This window comes from Carex rostrata, chromosome 27 (genome assembly GCF_964058835.1).
Source record: "Carex rostrata chromosome 27, lpCarRost1.2, whole genome shotgun sequence".
Taxonomy (NCBI): domain Eukaryota; kingdom Viridiplantae; phylum Streptophyta; class Magnoliopsida; order Poales; family Cyperaceae; genus Carex; species Carex rostrata.
The window spans coordinates 2477686-2501955 of record NC_135944.1 but is presented as its reverse complement, the minus strand read 5'-3'; the positions used below and the strand labels follow the sequence as shown (position 1 = coordinate 2501955).

The window sequence follows — 24270 nt, the reverse complement described above, 5'->3', positions numbered from 1 at the left end:
ATTTTGTACCTATCTAAAAAAAATAAACAATTTTAAAAAAATATAAAATTTGGTCTCTGAGCACATTTTAATATGTAGAACAAGATGAACGGTTCGGATCGACTATTTGAACTTTGTAAACGAAGATAGAGACATGGAGTATGGTTGGAACACAAAATTAATGGTGCATTTTAATCCTACTCTTTTTAAAAAAAAAAAACTGTTGCAGTATAAAAGTGGCCTTCCTCAGGGATTTAAAGGGAAAGAAATACATCTTTTTGGCCTCGAGAAGAATGGTTCTGTGCTGCATAATTCTTCTGCAAATATTCGCAGTTATCATTCGAGTTCATAGCCAGCTCGATCCTAACGGTAACTCTCTCTCTCTCTCAATGTTTGAATAAAAATAATCATATCAGATTTTATATCCATCAATTAATTATAGGATAACGAGTACGCAATAATTCTTATCTTCAATCTTAATTACTTTTTTAATATAACAAAAATAAGTTTTCTTATCTATATCCTTATCTGATAAGCTAGCGAAAATAATTTCTTGTTCATAACTGTTTTATTAATTCCGTTATTGGCATCATTAGTATATTGGCCGAGGTTCACTTTCCATCGATTTGTTGAAAATAACATGGGGTAATTTTATTCCTTTTCAGGCTTTCTGACTATCGACTGTGGGCTAATTCCCGCAAATTCTAGCTATGATGACGGTGTAACAGGATTAAAGTATGTCTCAGATGAGCAGTACATCGATACAGGAAACTATTCCCAGATTGCACCCACATATGTCACTAATACCCTAGCCAAAGAATATTTCACAGTTAGATATTTTCCAACTGGAACTCGAAACTGCTACACCATTAGATCTTTAAATGCAGGAATTAAATATCTTGTAAGGGCAACATTCTATTATGGCAACTACGATATGTTAAATACACCTCCAATATTTGATATTTACTTAGGAGTAAACTTTTGGAATAGAGTAAATTCAACTTTGGAGTACTATTATGAAATTATGGTCGAGACTACTGCGGATTACTTGGAAGTATGTCTCGTTAATGTGGGCAATGGCAATCCTTTTATCTCCTCGTTATACTTGAGGCCACTGAACGGCACTTATTCAGTTGTGAATTCGACACAATCCCTGGTTTTGATTGAAAGGCTTAATATTGGAGGCAAACAAGAGTTGGTAAGGTCAGTAGTATTTTTTAATTTTTTTTAGGAGAAGGTCAGTAGTATTAATTATGAAAACATGAAACGATCTATTTGCTACCTACTTGACTCTAATTCTATTCTGCAGTTACCGTACGTATCATTTTTTATATTAAGCTACGTACCCATTCTCCTTACAAACTATTCATGAATGCATTTGCATTAGGATTTTAATAGGATATTGTGGCTGAATTATGAATGTATACTACTCAACGATAAAGCAGCACTGAAGGTTTTATGTTTTTTTGTAATACTTTAATAATTATTTGTTGTTATATTGAGACAGTTTTCTTTGCTGAAATGTAAAGTTATAGTCATTTTTGTTATTTTCTTCCCTTGTGGAAACTTATTTTATTGCAATGAGCTTAAATAAAAAAAACATGTGAACGTGAAAAACGAATTAAGCTACTAATTAAATTAACATAGTGCTATAATATGGTGATAAATACTCTTTCTTCTTCCTCTATTGCTCAGTTAATTACTCTGAAATATAGGTACCCTGATGATATGATTGACCGGTGGTGGTGGAACAACACCGAAAGTGGATGGAATGAGATCTCAACAAACTCCACCGTAGAAACTGATGACGAATTTAAGACACCCTCTCTTGTGTTGCAGACAGCTGCTACCACTTCAAGTACCAAAGAACCCCTTAACCACAATTGGGTTAGTGATTATAAGTCCACCGAATATTATTTCATTCTTCACTTCAATGAGATCCAGAATTCTTCAGCTGGTCGAAGGGAGTTTGATATACTTATCAATGGAATTAAGGCATATGATAAGCCAATTATTCCGGAGCCTTCCCTTTCCTTCTGGAGCTCTCACTGGCGATCAGGTTTTACTAGTTACAGTGTCTCACTAGTGGCTACTTCAAATTCTACTCTTCCGCCTCTACTTAATGCATTTGAACGGTATGCAGTTGCACCTGTCGGTGTTAGCACTTATGGTGCAGATGGTAAGTTTTTTCATCAGTCTAAATTAATTATTAATCATAAATTAATTCCACGTACTTGTGACAACCTAGTTGTAATTATTAGCATCAGTATGCAATTACTTGTTGGAGTGAATACAGTTTGCAATACTGCATTGCTTTATGCCAGTATGCATAAGATAGGAGAGAGAACAAGAGAGGAAAGATAGTACTTACTAATTTATAAAAAATAGGAAAGATAATACTTACTAATTTATAAAAAATACATCTTATTACCTTACAATAAATTACATAACATACATACTAATTTATAAAAAATATATGAGAGTAAATAGGCAGAAGGAAGAGAAAGGGAAAGAGAGGGAATGTGTGGGGTCCACAAGGACATTTTGTTAAGAATTTTGGAAGGAGGATATTTTGTTCTATGTTTTGAAAGAGAAGGGTACTTTGTAAAATTCTCCATTAGTTGATTACTTGATATTGGATATCTCAGAATCTTATGTCTCAAGTTGACTGTTCTATACATGCAGTTGCTGCTATTAATAATGTCAAGATGTACCATAATATCAAAAACGGTTGGAGTGGTGATCCTTGTCTTCCTAAAGAGTTCTTGTGGAGTGGTATCAATTGCGCCACCGACACCTCCAACATTACAAGAATCATTGGCTTGTGAGCCCTGTGAACTATGTCTTTTCATATTTTATTTGGAAAGAGAAGCTATATAGCAGTTATACATAATTATTAAACAATTTTCATTAATTTTTCAGAAATCTGTCATCTAGCTTTTTGACTGGTCCATTAAGTGACTCCATTGGAAATCTAACTGCTATTGAGTATTTGTAAGTGCCTTCAACATAAGTTACATGTCTCTTATAAATTACAAATCCCAAGTTCCCAACGATACCTGTCCATTCTTAATTATACGTAAGCACAAAATATAATGGCCCAAGTCATATGTGCCGAACAACTTGGTTCCTCGGAAACCAGATTGTTTTTAAATTTTCATAGTCGTGAAGATCAGTTTAAGTGCACTCATATCCATAGAAGGAAAAATCCGGAATCAAAATCGGGATCGATTTTTTGACCGTAAATCAGAATTAGGTGAATCGGATCGGAAACTCATATTTTTTTGCCAGAAACTTATTTTATACTAAAAAATAGGGAAAAAATGATAAAAAATAATTTATCAACAATTTCTGTTTAAACAAATTATTACAATCAAATAATCCACTAATACAATATAATGCAAGTATTTCAACACTTATATTTAAATTTAGTTATGTATTTTAGCGACAAAAGATAGTATAGTATGGTGTCAGTTGGCTTGCTTGATAATCAAGGGTTCCTTGGTTCGAGTCACGCTGGAGAGGAAATTATTTTGGAGATTGGTATTTGTGCTTTTCGGCCGATGGTATGACTGGAATGAAACCGTTTCGGCCAAAATTAGACTGGAATAGGAGCATTTCATCCAAAATTTGACTGAAATCGGACCATTTCGGCTGTAATTGGATGAAAAATTAACATACAGTGTAACTTGGCCTGAAATCGAATCGGTACAGCCTATCCCATTCCGGATCGGTTGATTTTTCCTTCTATGCTCATTTCTTCATATTATATATGTTCTGCTAAATCTTTATCTTGATAACGTTTGGTGCCATATATTGGTCGTTTCATTTTTATTATACTCATGCACTTAACAATTCCCTATTATTTTTTTCAGGTACTTGGCTGACAACAATTTATCAGGATCTCTACCTAGTTCTCTTGACAATTTAACATCTCTTAAATTGCTGTATGTTTTTCTTGTAACTTTATAATCCTCCTGAATTTCTTACTTGATGTATTTCAAAATAGCTTTCTACTTTTCTGACCTTTCAGGGATGTAAGAGGAAACCCTAAATTGTCGACCACCCTTCCTCATGAGCTATTGAAAAAACAACAAAATGGAAGTCTGGAGTATAGGTAATAATGGTTTTTTTTTTCTTCCGCAGTTATTTGACCATTCTAGTTTCTCCAATGCTGTAGAATGTTTTGAAATTTTATTAGTTTGTGATGTTAATTTTTTAGAAATAAATAATTTATGATATTAAAGTTTATTGCTTGTAATATGAACTATATGAAACACATTCAATAAGTGCAACGAAGGTCAAATACTCAAATGCCCTTACTGGCATGATTGAAAATAATTAAAGGAAAGCATATATGTTCTACAATCATGGATTACAGACAACATTAGCCATAATTTATACAAACTAAATCATCAATCAATATAACAAAACTTATCATTAAATTTTTTGTCAAAATAAATGGATGATAACCATGTTTTTGGCTGTTATATTTGTCATTTCTTCTGGTACTTGTATTCAACTTTGATATGTTGCCTTATAGGTTTGGTGACAATATGATTTCATCCCCTCCGTCTTCTAAGAAGAATGTTAATATAATAGCAATTGCAGTGGGAGTCCCGCTTCTGGTTATTGCAGTTGCCATTGCAACAGTATTTTGGTTGAAAAGAAGGAAATGTAAGTCCTGTCTTTTGTCTGCTTTTTTTTTCATTCTTGAGTAACAAAATCACAACACTATATAACTTTATAACTCCATTTGATATGTTTGATTAATGTGAACAATATTAAGCCACAAATTTCCTTCAGCATTTTTTCATTCATGAACGTTTTTACCTTCCGGGATCCTTATTAGTGTGTTGAGAAACAACAATAAGAAATAGTTTATTTCATCATTCATCAAGATCAGAATGCACAATTATATATCAACATCGCCACATTTATTCAAAAATAATTAGCTAGTTCGCTCTACACATACTTTACAAATCAGAGTGGTAAATGTACAAATTAATCTGATTATATTTAATATATACAGATAAGCAATCAGGTGCACCAAAGGAATATGAAAGTTCGGAATCAAGCCCCCTACAAAATGACCATGCCAAATATTATGCAAATATATCACAAGGAGAAAACCCTAATGTGAAACCACAATCAAAAGGAACAGAACAAATTTTTCTGAATTTTGAGAACCGCAAATTCAGTTACAATGATCTGAAAAAAATCACAAGTGGATTCATGAATAAGATCGGAACAGGAGGATTTGGAAGTGTGTATTTGGGTCACCTGGATAATGGATTCCAAGTTGCAGTGAAGATGCTCTCTCAATCATCTACACAAGGGGTTAAAGAGTTTCTGGCTGAGGTAACAACCACAATCCCTCACCCGATTTAACTATTGCATAGTGTGCTATTGTGGCTATATATACGTACAGTTATATCATATGAATATTTGGAAATTTTAGCTTCTGCATAGTCTCTTATAGTAATATTTAAAACATTCTTTAGGCCGAAAATTTGGCGAGAGTTCATCACAAAAACTTAGTCTCATTAATGGGCTATTGCATTGATGAAAATTCCATGGCGCTTGTGTACGAGTACATGCAGGAAGGAAACCTACATGATAAGCTCAAAGGTGTTGATACTTAATCTTGCTCTTGTTTCTTTTTCTCAAATAAGTAGGTGCTGAAATGTCAATAAGTACGGGTTATAAGGTTATAACGTTATCGATTGTAGATAATGAAGCACCTCTTTCATGGAAGCAGCGACTTCGAATTGCGTATGAATCTGCACTAGGTTCGTTTCAAATAAGCAATTCTTGTCATTTTCCTCCATTTGTTTCTATAATGTATAAGCCAATAGAGTTTGTGTAGTGCATCCAACAAAATAGTTTAACTCTGAATAAAATATACTGTAATTACTTGGGCGATCCTTTTACAAATAAAAACAAATGAAATGAAGGATTGGAGTATTTGCACAAGGCCTGTAATCCACCACTTATCCATAGAGACGTCAAGACCAGCAACATTCTCTTAAATGCAAATCTCGAGGCAAAGATTGCTGATTTTGGGCTCTCCAGGGCTTTTGACAGTGATGCAACCAGTCATGTTTCAACAAGAATAGTAGGCACTTTTGGTTATTTGGATCCCGAGTAAGACCTCTTTTATTCTATGAAATCACCATCTTTTTATTATGACTTTTCTGAACATCACAAAATGTTTGACAACGATGGAAAATTACATTGAAACTGCAACCAATCAAAAATATAATCATGTGATCTATGTTATAGTTTGCTCTCTTTTTTCCCGACATGGAACAACGGTAATTAAAAAAAAATCAACAATTAAAATATCTTTCAAATGACTTCCTATATAATAAATAAAATTCCATTGCACCAATTCTGCAAGAATGTTAACCTCATTTCAGATAACATGTGTATAATCTTATAGTTCAATATTTTGATAATTTGTTTCATTGGCTATCATGCATGGTTACAAAATGCCAAAATATTATTCACATAAATGAATTTTCTTGCATGAACATGTGTGTATGTGTGTGTGTAAATGGGCTTTGGTGCTTCACGGTATATATTGATCAGCTAGTATATATCTAGGCTCTAAATTTTTTATTTACAAAGTTTCGACGAATTCAAGAAACTCAATGAAATATCTTATTGAAAAGCTTTTAATTACCTATGGCATGCATTTTCAGGTACTATTTATTAAACCAGCTAAGTGCCAAGAGTGACGTGTTTAGTTTTGGAGTTGTTCTGCTAGAAATCATTACGGGCCGGCCCCCTATTAGTGCGGGTTTAGAAGGAGGTAGCTTGGTACAATGGGTTCATCAAAAACTATCTGGTGGAGATATTGAAAGCATAGTGGACCCAAGAATGCAAGACAAGTATGACATAAACTCAGTCTGGAAGGTTACGGAACTAGCTTGCCGTTGCGCAGCACCCACCTCATCTCAGAGGCCTACAATGAAAGCAGTAGCTGCTGAGTTAAATGAAAGCATGGATTTGGAAATGTCATTGGACGATGCTCATATAAAAAACAAGAACTCGGTAACTGACGTAAGTCAGGACAGTAATTTTGATATGGCTTACCAGGTCGACATTTCTGGGCCAGGACCAAGTGTGAGGTAATTTTATATGCCTCACTTCTTCCATGTGCCAGGGCCGGGACCAGAGTCACTTGCTGGAACTACCATGAAAATAATGAATTGTTTGTTGTAGGGAACAATATGAATATATAATGGATTTGGATTTCATATTGTGCTGAATACTTTTGAGAGCATATATATCTTTGCTTTAATAAATTTTATTCCTGATTCTGAAGCACATAAATAAATCAAAGCAAAGAATTAATAAAATAATGTGATTTTATTCGGAATAAATTAGCAATGTCTCATTTTATTGTGTTTTAATGCTGATTTTCCTATTTTGATATTTTTTTTCCAAATATAGTAATCACTTTTCCAAAAAGGAATTCTTCCACTATTCATCTAATTAACTATGAAACTTCTTACAAATTTCCCACGATTATTTTTCCCAGTACTTTTCTAAATAATAGTACTAATCTTTATATAACGCTACTTCACAAGACTATATATCAATATAATATTCAACTACGCACAAGATTTTTATATTATTGGTAATTTTTAAAACAGCCAAACAACTTAGAACGAATTAATCATGCAATATCCATATATATCTATATATATTTTCCAATTTTTGAAACAGCCAAATAACTATTTTATAATTTTAGGATTCATCTATAACGAACAAAGATTTAATATCTAGACAACTAACAAGTTGTTTAATATTATAGTTTTTCAGCTTGTAAGAAACAATATAATTAAGCATTGTCGAAATAATTAATTTAGCACAAATTTTCAAATTTGCATCGAAAAACATATATACATTTAAATAATTAAATTCATTATACATTGATCACATGAGAAATATTATTATTAAAATTTATTAGCATATCGATAAAAAATATCAACAATGAAATTTATAAATTTGTAACAATTTGCCAGGCATTTTAAGATGTTTAAAGCAATTTATTTTAGCTAAATTTATATATTGCATTTTTCAATACAATTTATTTTTGAAATTTGAACCATGATATATGACACTTGCTTATACTGACATCGATCACAAGTGATCGGATCGGATTAAACTTGTAATCTTTATGTAAAACTTTAATTATGAAGTGTAGCACGCTGTACTTTGATTTTGAATGAAATTAATTTTGTGCATTACTATCATGCACATGTAACATGCATTCGTAGATGCTCTAAAGAATAGTATTGATTCTCATATAGTGTTAGTTCTTATAAAATGTTTGTAACTCACAGCTTGCCTAGTTAGGTCGCTGTGCTAGATTGGGTTTTGTATTTATAAATGACTATTTGATGGCAAAAATCTCATTGCTCTCAATATTTAATTTGTATTATGTGTCCAAGTAATTATATATTCATACATACTTAATTGACACAATTAACATTTTTTTTTAATAATATCTAATGTACAAACTTGAATTATGCTACTTTTTATTGGTTTATCCATTTACCTATTAATTAATTTTAGCTCGATTACAATAGTAATAAAAAATATAAACTTTTTTTCAAGGTTACTGACTTTAAATGCCTGCTGACAATTCGGTTGATAAAAATGTACTTATGAGTCAAATGACTATATATCCTAAATTTCTAATTTCTTATTTTTCATGAAAATTTTCTAAACTAAGATAATTTTCTAATTTTTCTTATATACACTCTTAATAACTATATTACCTTAATCATAATCTCTCTCCCCAACTGAATCTGCTCTTTGGACCATCATTGTGCTCCGACAACCGGATCCACTCACTGTCAGACTCCGCTCGAGATGGAATAGACTCTACGCTCCAAGCTCCGATGATACCGCGCTATCGGTTCTGATTAGCTCCGCTCGTCTCGAGTTCCTCCCCCCTCTCTCATTCTCCTCTCCCCTCGAGGAGGTAGACACGAGAGAGGGGGAAGAATATCGTTGTGTTGGGAGTCAAGTCTAGAGGGGACAAGGGGCGTGCGAGGTGTAGCGGCTAGATCTAGGGTTTGGGTTTTTCTTTTTTCTTTTTTCGGCTTCTGGACTTGGGTTTCCTGGGATGAGCGACTTGCTCCTACCACTTGTTAAACAAAGAATTACTAAGAAATCCAATTGAGGATGAATACGCTGAACCTTCTTATATATCATCTTAGATAAAATGTAATTCAATGACAATATCTTAGTAATTGATCGACAAGTTGGCCCATTGTTTGGTCCTTTTGGGAGTCGGGGGAAACCAGAGAAATTAAGGTCCAATTTTATTTTTCAAAACTACGATCTTTTTTCTTCTTTATTTTTGTTGACTTTTTCATATGAAAGAAGGCCACATCGTTTTTGAATGTTGACTTCATGTGGTTTCAAATGAAAACTAGCTGCACTAAACAGATTTGGAATCCTTAAGACCATATTTTAAGCAAGAAGGCCTCTCTCTAAGACTAAACGCTGTAAGAGCGAACAAAAACAAGCAGCAGTCAGCAGTATTTTATTACAATAGTATATTAGTGATAATTATAATATAAATGGTAATGGTGGTGATGATGATGATGATGGTGATGGTGATGGTGATAATAATAACAAAATGAAAAATAAAAAATACTAATGATTAAATAACATTAATAGTAATAGTATTAGTAATAAAAATAATAATGTAAATTTTATTATTATAATTATCATTATTAGTTGGGTATTCTACTTCACGAAGTAAATGACATATTTTATTTCACACTCATATCTTTGTTGTTGAAGGTAAAAAAAGTCGATCCAAACCATTCAACATGATCTCCCTAATAAAATGTGCTTGGTGACAAAATTTTACATTTTTTAGAATTTTTCTCCTTTTTTTAGAATTTTTAAAAATCGATGTTTTCAAGGACCATAAAAACAGTGATATTTAAAAATTCTAAAAAAATAGTAATATTTTTCCAAAAAATTTAAAATTTGGTCTCCAAGCACAATTTAATATGGATATCAACTTGAACGGTTCGGATTGACATTTTGATTTTGAAATCACAAAATATGAGTGTGAAGTAAAACACTCGCTTTACTTCATGAAGCACCATAGCCTAACTCTTCTATTATTATTATTATTATTATTCAACATATGTAGTTCATACTTACTGTTGGCGCCATCCATTAATAATAGATATGCAGATAACATTATGTTTTCATGTAATTTATAATTAAATATAGGTTTGTTTATAAAAAATATATCAATGGAACTGGTGTAACTGTAATACTAATATTTTAATTTAACATGTTTGTAGAAAATCAAAAGGTCAATGAGTTTTAAGTTGTTTAATTACTTGTTTGCATTCAATGTTCTGTGAAGCACTGTATTCCTTGCTTTCTTCACCCGTACAAAAAGTACACAAAGTGGAAGATTTGAAAATCAGCAATCAGCAGGTTTTGTAAAATTTATCAAACGGATTGGAATGTAACGTGGTTTCAGTGAGAGCTAGATTTGAAAATCCACCTTCTATTCTATGGATTATAGATTACTACGTGACAAGCACGATACTATGTCATTAATTAATTAATGTTTTCTCTTGTGGAGTCAAATTTTCATTTGCTAATTTTAGGTTAATAATCATAAATTTATTTTATTCATATTATTGTACTATAAAACAAGACTTCATTTCGGAGGATTTCAGGGGAAGAAAAATATTGTGTTGGCATATATACAGAAGAAGAATGGTTTGGTGGTGCATAATTCTTCTGCTAAAATTCACGGTTACCATTCGTGTTCAGAGCCAGCCTGATTCTAACGGTAACCACCTCTTTTGCAACATGTATTGTTATAATCTTCTCTCCTTAAATCTTTGATTACAATCTTCTCTCTCTTACAGACACGAAGAAACAACCTTTTCCGTATCTGTCAGGATTTTGATTTTTTAATTCATAGCGTGATTAATTGCGCTATATACTAAAAATTGTATAGATGGCCATTTTTAATATCTTGTTGACAACATTTTATATGTTTTGAACCAACAACATCCTATATGGATGGCATTGCCTTTGCTACTAGACCAAAGACTGAATGTCAATGTCTACATACTTTTCGTTATTATGTACTAATTAATTGAAATATATAAATTTTTGTATAGAAATCACTATCATGAAAATAAAATATTTATATGTAGATAAATGTATGAATAATAGGAATAACAAACCCAACTGATTCAGTTAGTGACTAATGATGTTAGTTATGAGATAGACTGTTAGCTGATGTTAGTTAGATAGATGTGAGATAGGTTGTTAAGCTGTTAACTATCAGTTAGAAGTAACAGCTAGTATATCACTTTGTATTCTCTATAAATACCCATTGTATCTTGTAATTAAGCAAGATTAATAAAAGAAATTCTTATTTGCTTCTCTATTTCTCTTCTCTTTAATGAATTAAAATAATCATATATATTATTTTGTATCTATCAAATACATGTTGGATAACGAGGACGATATAACTCTTACCAAAATAGGCTTTTATCTGATAAAAGAAAGAGAGTACAGTTGTTGATCCATGATACGACAATTGAAATTCTTTTCTGGTCCTAGGATGGATAAGGCTCGAGGAATGAGGAAAATGTCTCATCCATTTAATACAGGAGGAGAGTATTGCGCATTGCTGGCGGCAATTTTCGATAGTTGAATTCGAACTAAGATAGGATAGGTCTTTGTGTTTTCTTAATTTTTTTTTTTTGGGAGACCATTTGGTTAACATGATTTTGTAAATATTTTTTTTTAGTATCAATATATCTGTTGGCGAAATTTCTCCGCCAACAATAAAATAAAAGAACTCTTACCAAAATAATAAAAATATTTTGATACTTGTCTTCTTATTTAATATAGGTACAAAATAACAAAAAATGACATCATTAGTATATTCGTTGAGGGTTGACTACTGGATTAATTAATTTTGTTGAAAATAATATGTAATAATTTTATTCTTTTCAGGCTTCCTGAGTATTGACTGTGGACTTCCCGCAAACAATAGCTATGTTGACAGTGCAACCAACATAACGTATTTCTCAGATGAGCAGTTTATCGATACAGGAAACAATTCCTACTTTTTATCCACTTTGGCCAAAGAATATGACACCGTGAGATATTTTCCGATTGGAACTCGAAACTGCTACACCATTAGATCCTTGACTGTAGGATTTAAATATCTAATAAGGGCAGCATTCTATTATGGCAACTACGATAACAAAAATGAGCCCCCAAAATTTGATATTTACTTAGGAGTTAACTTTTGGGATAAAGTAGATACATCTTTGTATGACATTTATGAAATTATGGTCACTGCTACTGCTGAATACTTGGAAGTATGCCTGGTTAAAACGGGCAATGACAGTCCTTTTATCTCTTCGTTACACTTGAGGCAATTGAAGGGCACTTATTCAATTGTGAATGCGACACAATCACTGGTTTTGATGGAGAGGCTTAATATTGGAGGAGGCAACCGACAGTTAGTAACGTCAGTATTAATAATGAAAATGATCTAATCTTTTACTACAGCTTAGTACCCATATTCCCTACAAACTATTTATAAAATGTAATAAATTTATTATATAATTCCCCAAGAAATATATTAACTTCCAACTGACAAAGCAGCAGTACTGCAACTTTGATAATTATTTGTTGATAGTATGAGACAGTTTTCTATGTTGGAATTATCCTAATGTAGGTTAATTTCCACCGAAATATAGGTACCCTGATGATATGGATGACAAGTGGTGGTGGAACTACACCAAGAGTGGATGGAAAGAGATCTCAAGTAGTTCCACCATAGAACCTGATGACGAGTTTAAGACCCCATCCGTTGTGCTGCAGAGTGGTGCCACCACTTCAAGTACCCAACAGCCCCTTAACCTCTATTGGTCTAGCAATGACAAGTCCACTGTATATTATTACATTCTTCACTTCAGTGAGATCGAGTTATTGCTAACTGGTCGAAGAGAGTTCAATATACTTTCCAATGGAGTTCAATTATTCAAGGGATATAGTCCGAGGTATTCCTATAATTCAGGATGGATGACTATCCAGTGGTCAGGTTTTAGTAATTATAATGTATCACTGGTGGCAACTTCAAATTCGACTCTTCCGCCTCTACTAAATGCATTTGAACTGTATAAATTATATCCTGTCGGGGTTCCCACTTATGGTGCAGATGGTAAGTTTTTCACAAGTCCAAATTAATTACTAATGTCAAAGTAATACAATGTACATGTGACAACCTAGTTAGAATTCTAGTATACTGCCAAGGGTTTTCCACTTGGTTGGTTTCAATGCTATTGCACAAACTTGGTTATGCTACATTGTATCTCCTTCTCTGCTGCTGAATTCCAACTCCCTTTCCTCTGCACAGAAAATTCAAAATGAAAAAGAAAAAAATAGTACCATTCAGTAACAAATAATTAGACGTATATTTTCCTAATATTTCTAGAAAGTTTGTTGATTAGTTGATATTTAATATCCCAGCATTTGATTTTCAAGCTGATTATTTAATATTTCTAGAAAGTTTGTTGATTATTTGTCTTTTTACATGCAGTTGCTGCCATTAATAGTGTCAAGATGTACCATAATGTTAAAAAAGGGTGGAGTGGCGATCCTTGTCTTCCTACCCAATTCTTATGGACTAATATCAATTGCACCACCGGCACCTCCAACATCACAAGGATCACAGGCCTGTGAGTGCTGTGGACTATATCTTTTCATATCTTGTTTGGGATGAGAACCCACTAATTATCCCTAACTATTAAACTATTTTTCTTTTTGTTCTTCAGAAACCTAGCGTCTAGCTCTTTGACTGGTCCATTAAGCAACTCCATTGGAAATCTAACTGCTATTGAGTACTTGTAAGTGCCTTCAACTTAAGATATCTGTCCCTTATAAATTACAAATCTCAACGATACCTATCGCTCATAATTTAATCTACTTACGCGCATAATATAATGGTCCAATTCATGTCTGCCGAACAATTTAGTATGTCAACTACCAGATTGTATACATACCTAGCTTCTGAGTGTTATTATTTTGCATTGTTGATCCCACTGCTGAAAACAGTTCAAGTACACCTATTATCTTAAAATTTCCGGATCCTATTGGTTGTGTCAATTTTATCATATTCAATTAATAGCTAGTAATTGATTATTATTTTTTTCAGGTACTTGTCAAACAATGATTTGTCTGGATCTCTACCTAGTTCTCTAGACAATTTAACAGCTCTTAAATTTCTGTATGTTTTTCATTTAACTTTAATATGCTCCATGAATTCTTACTCAATACATTTCATAATAGTTTTTCACTTTTTCTGACCATGCAGGGATATAAGAGGAAACTCTAAATTATCGACCACCCTTTCTCCTGAGCTACAGAGAAAACAACAAAGTGGAACTCTGACATATCTGTAATAATTAATGTTTTTATGTATTGCTTAGTTATTTGGCTTTTCTTGGCGGTAAAATAATTTTTCATCTTGTGCTTTACTGTTTCTGTAGTATGGTCGATTACTCTAATTGGCATGATTTAACATAATTAAAGCAAAGCATATTTATCCAAAGAATCATGAATTCAGGGATGCCATTACCCATATTCATTCAACAAAAGAACATCAACCGACATAACAGAATTGATTCAGTAACACAATGTTATTTGTTATGCCACACACAATATATCAGTAACCATGTAATTGGCCAATGTTATTTGTTATTTACATTAGTATTTTATTAATCTTTAATTTTTGGCCTATAGGTTTGATAACAATACAATTCCATCCCCTCCTCCCTCTCATCCATCCCGTCCTCCGTCTCCTACGAATAATGTTATTATAATAGTAATTGCAATTGGAGTCCCTCTTCTGGTTATTTCAGTTGCCATTGCAACATTCTTGTGGTGGAGGAAATGTAAGTTCTGTCTTTTCTCTGCCTTTATTACTCCTCGTTCAGTAACAAAATCACAAATCTATATAATATTATAACTACAGATGATATGTTTGATTAATGTGGGCAATATTAAGCCACAAATTTCTTTCAGCATTATTAATGCAAGATGACCAGAATAAGAGAAGCAAAGCTTGAAATATACAATTGGCTTACATATACCCAACCTAAATAAAATTGATATCTGGTATAGAAACCAGCACAAGGTCATTATATCATGTTCTCTACCAATTTTGTTAAATATGAACTGTGTTCCCTTTTTGGGTCATTATTATTTGAGTGTTGAATAGTTCATTTCAATATGCAAGTTTGGTGTAGTATATCTTCATCAAAATCAGAATTCTCATTTATATTTCAACAAACTTGTTTATACAAAACAATTAACTGATTCATTGTTTTGAAATATTAGACATAAATGCTCATTTATATTTGATATGCACAGATAAGAGGTCAATTGCAACAAAGCAAAACGAAAGTTATGGATCCAGCCCTCTACCAAATTATCATGCAAAAAATGATGCAAATATTCAGCAAGGAGAAAACCCTAATAGGAAACCACAATCAAGAGGACCAGAACATATTCCAATTTTTTATAATCACAAATTCAGTTACAATGATCTGCAAAAAATCACAAATGATTTCAAGAACAGGATTGGCATGGGAGGATTTGGATGTGTGTATTTGGGCCAACTGGAAAATGGACCTCAAGTTGCAGTGAAGATGCTCGCTCAATCATCTAAACAGGGGGTTAAGGAGTTTCTGGCCGAGGTACTCCTGACACGCTCCCTCTTGCAAAGTGTTCTCTAATGGCTATATATACATACAATTATTATTTATAAATTTTAGCTTTTGAAAAGTTTTTTATGATGGTGATGATGGTGATGATGGTGATGATGATGATGATGATAATAATAATAAATAATAATAATAATATATCTTTTAGGCCCAAAATTTGGCAAGAGTTCACCACAAAAACTTAGTCTCACTGACTGGCTATTGCATTGATGAAAATTGCATGGCGCTTGTGTATGAGTACATGCAGGAAGGAAATCTACATCATAAGCTCAAAGGTTTATACTCAAACCTTATCCTGTGTCTTTTACAATAAGTAGTAGGTACTTAATTCATCAAGTATGGAATATAAGGCTTTAATGTCATCATTGCAGATAATGAAACTCCTCTTTCATGGAAGCAACGACTTCAAATTGCGTATGAATCTGCACTAGGTTCGTTACTAATAAGCTATTCTCATAATTTGCTCTGTATTTCATAATGTATCAGACAAAAGAGTTTATGTAATGCATTGAACAACACCTCATATTTATGTAACTCTAAATAAAACATAGTGTATGTAGTTTTTCAACAACATTTGCCTTTTTTATCTCAAAAATGGTATCCTCAACTGTTATCCTTCTACATAATTACAACAGACAAGGGTATTGTAACTAGAATAAATGGATTATATGGCTAATTATAGAGAACATGTTGAGTTTACTGAAATATTGTTTAGTAACTAATTAATACAAATAAACACAAATGAAATGAAGGATTGGAGTATTTGCACAAGGCTTGCAATCCACCACTTATCCATAGAGATATCAAGACCAGCAACATTCTCTTAAATGCAAATCTCGAGGCAAAGATTGCAGATTTTGGGCTCTCTCGGACTTTTGACAATGATGCAATCAGTCATGTTTCAACCAGAATAGTAGGCACTCCCGGTTACCTAGATCCCGAGTAAGACCTCTCTTTGTCTATGAAACATGTTGAAAATTAATTCAAAATTATTTTCAGATAGCATAGGTTTAGTTTAGTTAGAATCAGTTTTTAGACGTATGAAAACTGCAATGATTATTTTGGGCATTGGTTATTTTTAGCATAGTTATTTTAGGACTTGTTAGAGTAGTGGTTGGTTATTTTTAGTATGTTGTGTAGTGGGTGCTTAATTTAGGGAGTTGTGGGTGTCTATTTTAGAAACATTGTACTATTATAAATATCGTAGAACTCCATGTAATTGAGTAAGAGAGAAAGGAAATAAAGCGTTGTTTCTATTCAGAAAAATATTCTTCTCTCTTCAATCTTTTGCATACTGACACAAAGCAAAGCAGTGCAATATTGCTTAGTTTATCCCAACAAAACATCCATTGTTTTATATTTGGATTTTGTAAACATCACAAATTGTTTGCCAACTATGACAAATGAGATGCTTCTAAGTGCAAAATTTTAAAAAATATAATCATGTGATCTAACCGTAAATACCCCAGTTATAAAATAAGATAGTTTTATTTTTTTTGGAAATGAAGCAAATGAAGCAAAATATATCCCATATGAAATTAGTTATCAAATTACTTTATAAACCGTTTAGTTATCTTTTAAATTGCATCAATTTTGATAAAAATGTTACCCTCATTGCAGAAAACATAAATAGTAGGCTATCATGTTTACAAAATAAATATATTTCTAAAAAAAATATTATTCATGCATGTATGAATTTTTCTGAAATAAAAATGTTTGTGTGTGTTGGTATTTATGCATGCCTGTATTAGTAGGTTATGGTACTTTACAATGTAATGACAAGCAAAACATGCATGTGTGTCTGGGCTCTTAATTTTCATTTTCAAAATTCCAACTAATTTAAGAAACTCAATGTTATAGCTACATATGAAAATATATACAACAATATGTTTTATCCGCGAGGGTAAAACATGACTATTGCCTATGATAAGTTGACAGAAATTGTTATTCCTGAGGGTTCGCTATTACCGACGGGAGTATCTGTGTAGATACCAACACTGTTAACCATTTTAACCCTCACGAATAAAATAGATTGTTGTAGTTAATATTATAGCAAACAAATATTTTTACTGATATTTTTATTGTATGGATCAGTGGACCCGATTTCTTTTAGATGGTTGTGAATTTTTTCTGACATAGTAATTAAACATGGCATGCATTTTCAGATACTATTTATCAAACCAGCTAAGTGTCAAGAGCGACGTGTTTAGTTTTGGAGTTGTTCTGCTAGAAATCATCACGGGTCGGCCTCCTAATTGCGCGGATTTAGGAGGTAATTTGGTACAATGGGTTCATCAAAAACTAACCGGAGGAGATATTGAAAGCGTAGTGGACCCTAGAATGCAAGGCAAGTATGACATAAACTCAGTCTGGAAGGTTACGGAACTAGCATGTCGGTGCACAGCACCCACCTCATCTCAGAGGCCTACAATGAATGCAGTAGTTGCTGAGCTAAATGAAAGCAAGTATTTGGAAATGTCAATGGAGGAAATTCATATCCAAAGCACAACAAACTTAGCAACTGATGTAAGTCTAGACAGTAATTTTGAGATGGCTTACATAGGTGGCCTATCAGCACCAGGTCCCAGTGTGAGATAATTTTGCATGCCATTTAATTTCATAGATTGAGTGTTCAGCCATATGTGAGAGTCACTTGCTGAAACTTGAAAATAAGAATTTATTTTTTATTTCATATTGTACTGCATATAACTTTTGAGAGCATATCGGCTTTAGTAAGTTTTATTCTTTATTATGAATCACAAAGTGGTTCAATCAAGACCCAGAATGAAAAAAAAATTAGATTATAGTCGGAATTTGCAATGTTTTACGTTAATTTAGTGTGTCTATATTCGTTTTTTATTTCCAAATATAGTAACCACTTTCCAAAAAAAAAAAAAAATTATATCTTCCACCATTCATTTAATTAACTTCATTCTGCTTACTGCCTGTTAACACTCTTTCGCAGTACTTCTCTAATTACAAGTAATAATTAATTCTTATATTATCTAACGCGACCTTTTATATTGAGCGAATAGAGGTCAATTCATATTAACTAAATAAGCCATACTCCTTTCAATTTACATCAGTAGACTAAAAGCAAGATGATGAAAATGTGTCATGAAAATGAGTATACGTACCGTAATCTAAATCCATCTGAAATTCTTTTATTCTTTACCTAGATCTAATGGTAAACCAGTAAGAAAAGGACCAACAAGTTAAATCCTTTATTAATTCCATATTATATTGATTCAATTGATAGTCGTTTTCTTAATTATTATTTGATTTCCTTTTGTGTTGATTTCATCCATATACTTTGACATTCTTTGAACTTCATCCAGCATCAGTAGCATTTTGATTCAACTATACATTCACGTCATGTTCTATCTTGCGACTGTAACAAACTGACAAGCTGCATTTGAAATACATTAATATACAGTCTCAGAAAACAAAATGAAAACCGTAGAAAAATCAAATTGCACAATATTCAAATGAAATGTAATCAAACTATGATTATGAAAACTTGCTTATTCATAAAATATTTTATTTGTCATATGAAGCTAAATTTAATTATATAACCTATCGATTTTTTCTTTATCGATCACCCAATACCTTTTAAAGTTATTACTACCAAAAGAATAAAATAACCAATATGTTATTCCGATCGACTATATCAATTTTGCACATTCAAAATCACAATACGTGAATCTGGGAATATGTGAATTTCCTAAATATGGAATGTTGCTTCTGTTCATAAATGCTTTAATATGGGACCAAGCTAATTATAATCCATGCGTAACATATCATATAAAAAATTATATATCCCTAAGCATATTGCTTTTATTCTTTTCAAAGATATCTAATATACTTCATTGTATAACGTTCCAATTCAAATACAACATAAATTTCTCTGGCAAAATACCTTGAAAAATTCAGAGTCCAACTTAGAATTCTGAAAAGCACACATCTTTATTAATCAAACCCACTTCTATATAATTTAGCTTTGCTGGGGGCTAAAACCATGCAGTAGTTCCATTACTTCCTGTGGTTTCAAACCAGGTGCGCTAGCTAAACATATCTTGAATATTCCATAAGCCTTATTTTACAAGAAGACTGCTTCCTCCAATGCTTTGACAATTCGTTTCAAAATTACTGAACCCATGGGCCCAAAATCCAGCCCATATCACAAGTTGAGGCGAGAGGCCTACATTGATTACCTGTAATGAAACCTTATTATACAAGAGGTGAAAGAATCAACGAAAGTTGGAATATCCCTACGGGTCTAATCACAAAAAAAATATTAATATATATAAGAGCATCTCCATTCGTGCAAGTGATTTGCAATTGCAAACAGCTGTCATGCAGTAATTGAAATTAATTTTATTTCTTAATTGCATAACTCTCGCATTGGTGCAATTGCAAATTAATTTTTTTTTCGGCGCCACGTCAAAGAATATTTTTGTTTGACCCGAACTGACCCCTTCCTTTCTCCGCAACCCAAGTTAGTTAATAAAGCTTCTCTCCCTCTACGCCCATCTTCATAAAAATGATAAAAAAAAATTGCGTTGGAGAAAAGCCCTTAACGAAAAGTAAAAGACAAGCTTTAATTCAAACAAGTCATAAAGAATGAAGGCTAAAATTTATCAACCAAGAAATTAAAGAATGACTAAAAGTAGATAAGCTTCAAAAAGGTTCAAATAGGTAATAGTTTCAAGCTAATGTAATACTCAAGTAAAAAGAATCACAAGAAATTAAAATAACATAAAAGTCTATCAAAATCACAACAATAGATGAGCTCTCTAGTTGTCTCCCAATCGTATTATTACAATGCTAAACAGGAGCTCCTTAGCTACTATTACAAGGAAACAAAAACAACAGCTACTTGATGTTAATAAGCATCTTATCAAAGAGGGAGGCATGCTCAAGAAAATACTCGAGCAATTCTTCCTTTTTAACCCATGCATAGTCCTTGCATTTTTTGCTTATGTCAAGTTTATTGGTACCAGTTACTTGCGACTTGAAAAAAAACCACTGAAAAATAATTTTGCATAAAGTCAGCACAGTGACATCAAAATATCCAATTCTTGTGTCATTTGGAAGACATAAATTAGAGAGAAATTAGAACATGTGATAGAAAGGTTTCACCATAGTATAGTTCCTCCAATAGTAAATGATTAATTAATCATCACTGTGCAATTAGAATAAACTATGGTCAGATTGCATTATCAACCCCTCATTATTTTGCCTCAATATAAATCTAAATTGTGCAATCAAACCAACTTTCAGAATAACTCAAACTAACACCAATTTACATCAAATATGGAATTAATGCAAGTATGCTGGTTCATACTAGTACAGTAATGAATAAAGTTAGTTGATGTATTTTGTTTACTCTTTCACAATTTTTTGTTTTCAGTGATATGAACACGTTAGATACTTACATCTAAATTGTGCACAGTTTTTGTTTTCTAATGGCTTGCATGAAAATTATTCTGACAATGGAAACATACTAGTATATGACCATGCTGCAAGCCATCCCATCCTTTCTCTTTCCTTTGCATATTGCAAAATCAGCCGAAACTCCCGATTTTACCATCTGACTGGCTGAATTCACAAGCATGCTGAACCCGTTTCCCTGATTTTAGAAAATAAACATAAAAAGTATCAGATATCAGCAATTCAGGTTCATATACTGCTAATGCCTAATGGTTCCTTCGTCCAGCTTTGCTTCAAATTTGTTTTCCTCTTCAGACCCATCTAATTTATGTCTTTTTGCAATTTGGGTCCTAAAATTCTAATATTCTAAATTCTAAATTTGAAACAATAGGAATAGGAACAGTTAGCATGTATGACCCTAAGCCTCACCTTAAGAGTTGTCAACCATAATTATTTGATTTATTTATTATTTCAATAAAAGCACAACAAGACTGGCAAAAGAAGAGGATTAAGTCTAAATTGCAGATTGCAGTCATCCCTACCACAGATAAAGTAATGTGCAGTTGAAAGTTAAGAACTGAGAGAAATCAGCTTTAATCCCCAATATTCCATAACCACTTTACATATTGTTGCAATATGGCGCCAAATTAAAAAAATTATAAAGAATAAGAAGATTTAACCCATAGTTCAAAAAATCGGAATCGGATTTTTGACCGCCTAGTTAGAATCGGATAAATCGGCCGGAATCGGAAAATCGGATCGGTAAATCGGGTTTTTTGGCAAAAGCCTTGTTTTGTAGCCAAAAAGTAGGAAAAAATTGATAAAAAAAATAGATAAAAAAACTATGTTAATTAAGATAATATTACACTCATATAATCCACTAATTATTTAATGTATTACAAACATTACAAATATAACATATTTTTATTAAAAAGAATGATGGCCTTTCATTAAGTTCTGAATAAGAAAAACATCAAGGGCCTATTTAAAAAAAAAGAATGAGGGCCTTTCACTAAAAAAAAGATATATATATATTAAGTTCTGAATAAGAAAAACATTAAGGGCCTATTTAAAAAAGTGCCAAATATCAGACACCCTTCTCACGTCTTCGGTGTTCTTCTCCTCCTGCACGACTTCGGTGTTCTTCTCCCCCTTCTCACCATGGTGGCAAAAATCAGCGCCTTCTCAGTTCTCACCATGGTTCGAAAAATCAAGCTCAAATGGCGCGTCTTCGGTGCCTTCTCCCCCTTTCGGGCTACCTTCTCCTCCTGCGCACCTTCTCCCCCTTTCGGGCTGCCTTCTTCTTCTCTGAATCGGCACAGAGGTTAGTCAAATTGAAATTTTTTTGCTTTAAATCATTTGAATCGGTGTAAATCGGTGTAAATCGGACCGAAAATCGGAAAATCGGCCGATTCTGTCACTGTTCATCCGCTTTTTTTGAAAAAAATCGCACAAACTTGAGAATCGGGCAAAAATCGGGTCGGTCCAGCCCGATTCCGAGTTGAATCGGAATTGGCCGATTTTTCGAACTATGATTTAACCAACAAAGGGTATTTACTAATTAAAAGTGCTACCTCCTCTGATTTTTCTGGTCACTGACTTCTCTGATTTTTTCAATAACAAATGGTATTTAGTATTTACTAATTAAAAGTGCTACTCCTACTGTGAAAACCCGATATTTCTCAAATTATTTACCTTTGTATCTATGGTGCGTTGGCTCAGTGACAGCAATCAATGCTTCGGCAAATGATGGTGATGGACGAGCAATGTCTAACTCGTCAGTCCTCTCGACTACAGTTTTGAAAACATTAGGATTAGCTATGATCAATCTAGGAATTGTCTGAATCAAACGGACAATTTGATGAGGAAATCAATCACATTCTAAATTTTGATCTGAACAACTGCTTGATGAAATGCTAAACAAATTTCTGACCCAAGTAAATGATGCGTCATGACAAGAGGGGACTCCACAGCGGTGAAATTGGAAATGAAATTGCCATGTCGAATGCCAACGCAATTTGCAATTTCCATTAATAGAGAAGGCTACTGCTATTTTACTAGTTTGGTCCAGCATTAACACCAATTCATCAACTTTACTGTTTTCATTAATCTGTTAGTTGTAAATTGTGTTTAACTAAGTTCTGAGTAGTAATCCAGGCAAATGAGGCTTCACGTAATGGGCCTCACCAAATACACTGATAAACTCAAAACAAATAAAATGTATGCAAAAAAGGAAAGAGCGAAAATAAAAAAGAAAGTTTAAGAATTATGACCTCGATAGCTGAACCAGCAGCAAGATAAGCAAATTCAGAAGAGCCCTTGTTGAAATAAATTGAATTGAACTTCCGTGCAACTCTATGTCTTCTTGAATCTAACTCTTTAGAGCTTATTGTTTTTATAAGCTTAATGTGACTTTGGCTATGGACATAAGCTATATACTTGTCTTCAGCTTCGTATCTTAAATAACACAAACTTAACTTAGCATACACAATGTTTTCTTTACAGGATAATTCAAATAACAGTGTATTTGTAGATCAGTAACATGGTTGGCGGAAAGAACAGTCACAATTGAATCCTTACAGTTACTAATTAGAAACCTGTAGCTTCTATAACTAAAAGTACGAACATCATTAAACAGATTTTGACAGTTCAGTTCCAAACAACAAAATGTATTCTTTAAAACTACTAAAATTTAGAACGATTTTCAAATTTTACTAGAAATGTATATTGGACCTTACGCCAGATGGATCGGAGGCATTTGGGTTTCTCAGGGTGGGGTTCACCGTCAGGCATCACCTGAGCGCACATCCGCTCGTCGAACAACAGGCCAACCGTCGGCGCCGCCATTTCGCCGGGAATTCCACAGCGGAGAAGTGAGCAATAGACATCAGCAACACAAATTAATACTGGTAAAGACCAAGTCTTCTTTCTTGTTTGACAGATCCGACTTTGATCCGAGAAGAGAGGTTATCAGGGCAGCGGAAGCTTGGTGGAGAAGCTTGGCGGAGGCTGAAATGGGGAAGAACGGCGGTGAAAATGA

At 32.9% G+C, this 24270-nt stretch overlaps 2 protein-coding genes and 1 long non-coding RNA gene across 3 annotated transcripts in view; all 3 read left to right on the top strand.

Moving 5' to 3' along the window:
- Nucleotides 1-214: 214 nt before the first annotated feature.
- Nucleotides 215-7302, top strand: LOC144545326 (putative LRR receptor-like protein kinase At1g51890). Its single transcript, XM_078293916.1, has 13 exons — nt 215-348; nt 645-1182; nt 1695-2158; nt 2665-2803; nt 2902-2973; nt 3855-3926; nt 4013-4096; nt 4523-4656; nt 5012-5340; nt 5484-5610; nt 5712-5771; nt 5937-6126; nt 6687-7302. Exons 1-13 carry the CDS (start codon nt 273-275, stop codon nt 7117-7119), a joined length of 2718 nt encoding a protein of 905 aa, XP_078150042.1. The 5' UTR covers nt 215-272; the 3' UTR covers nt 7120-7302.
- A 5804-nt stretch (nt 7303-13106) lies between these two features.
- The window catches only part of LOC144545327 (uncharacterized), a 74281-nt gene continuing 63117 nt past the window's right edge, over nt 13107-24270 (top strand). The window contains exons 1-2 of the long non-coding RNA XR_013508471.1: nt 13107-13234; nt 13613-13751. This is a non-coding gene — a long non-coding RNA (uncharacterized LOC144545327). The remainder of the gene's footprint in view (nt 13235-13612; nt 13752-24270) is intronic.
- LOC144544757 (putative LRR receptor-like serine/threonine-protein kinase At1g51860) lies at nt 14016-18395 on the top strand. Its single transcript, XM_078293319.1, has 9 exons — nt 14016-14065; nt 14228-14299; nt 14387-14470; nt 14815-14966; nt 15445-15770; nt 15946-16072; nt 16169-16228; nt 16550-16739; nt 17963-18395. Exons 1-9 carry the CDS (start codon nt 14016-14018, stop codon nt 18393-18395), a joined length of 1494 nt encoding a protein of 497 aa, XP_078149445.1.

Coding starts and splice junctions, on each gene's coding strand:
- LOC144545326 (XM_078293916.1), top strand. CDS start 273: ATGGTTCTGTGCTGCATAATTCTTCTGCAAATATTCGCAGTTATCATT. Junction 2,804..2,901: donor ATTACAAGAATCATTGGCTT/GTGAGCCCTGTG, acceptor TTAATTTTTCAG/AAATCTGTCATCTAGCTTTT. Junction 5,341..5,483: donor TTAAAGAGTTTCTGGCTGAG/GTAACAACCACA, acceptor AACATTCTTTAG/GCCGAAAATTTGGCGAGAGT.
- LOC144544757 (XM_078293319.1), top strand. CDS start 14,016: ATGGTCCAATTCATGTCTGCCGAACAATTTAGTATGTCAACTACCAGA. Junction 15,771..15,945: donor TTAAGGAGTTTCTGGCCGAG/GTACTCCTGACA, acceptor TATATCTTTTAG/GCCCAAAATTTGGCAAGAGT. Junction 16,229..16,549: donor TGCGTATGAATCTGCACTAG/GTTCGTTACTAA, acceptor AATGAAATGAAG/GATTGGAGTATTTGCACAAG.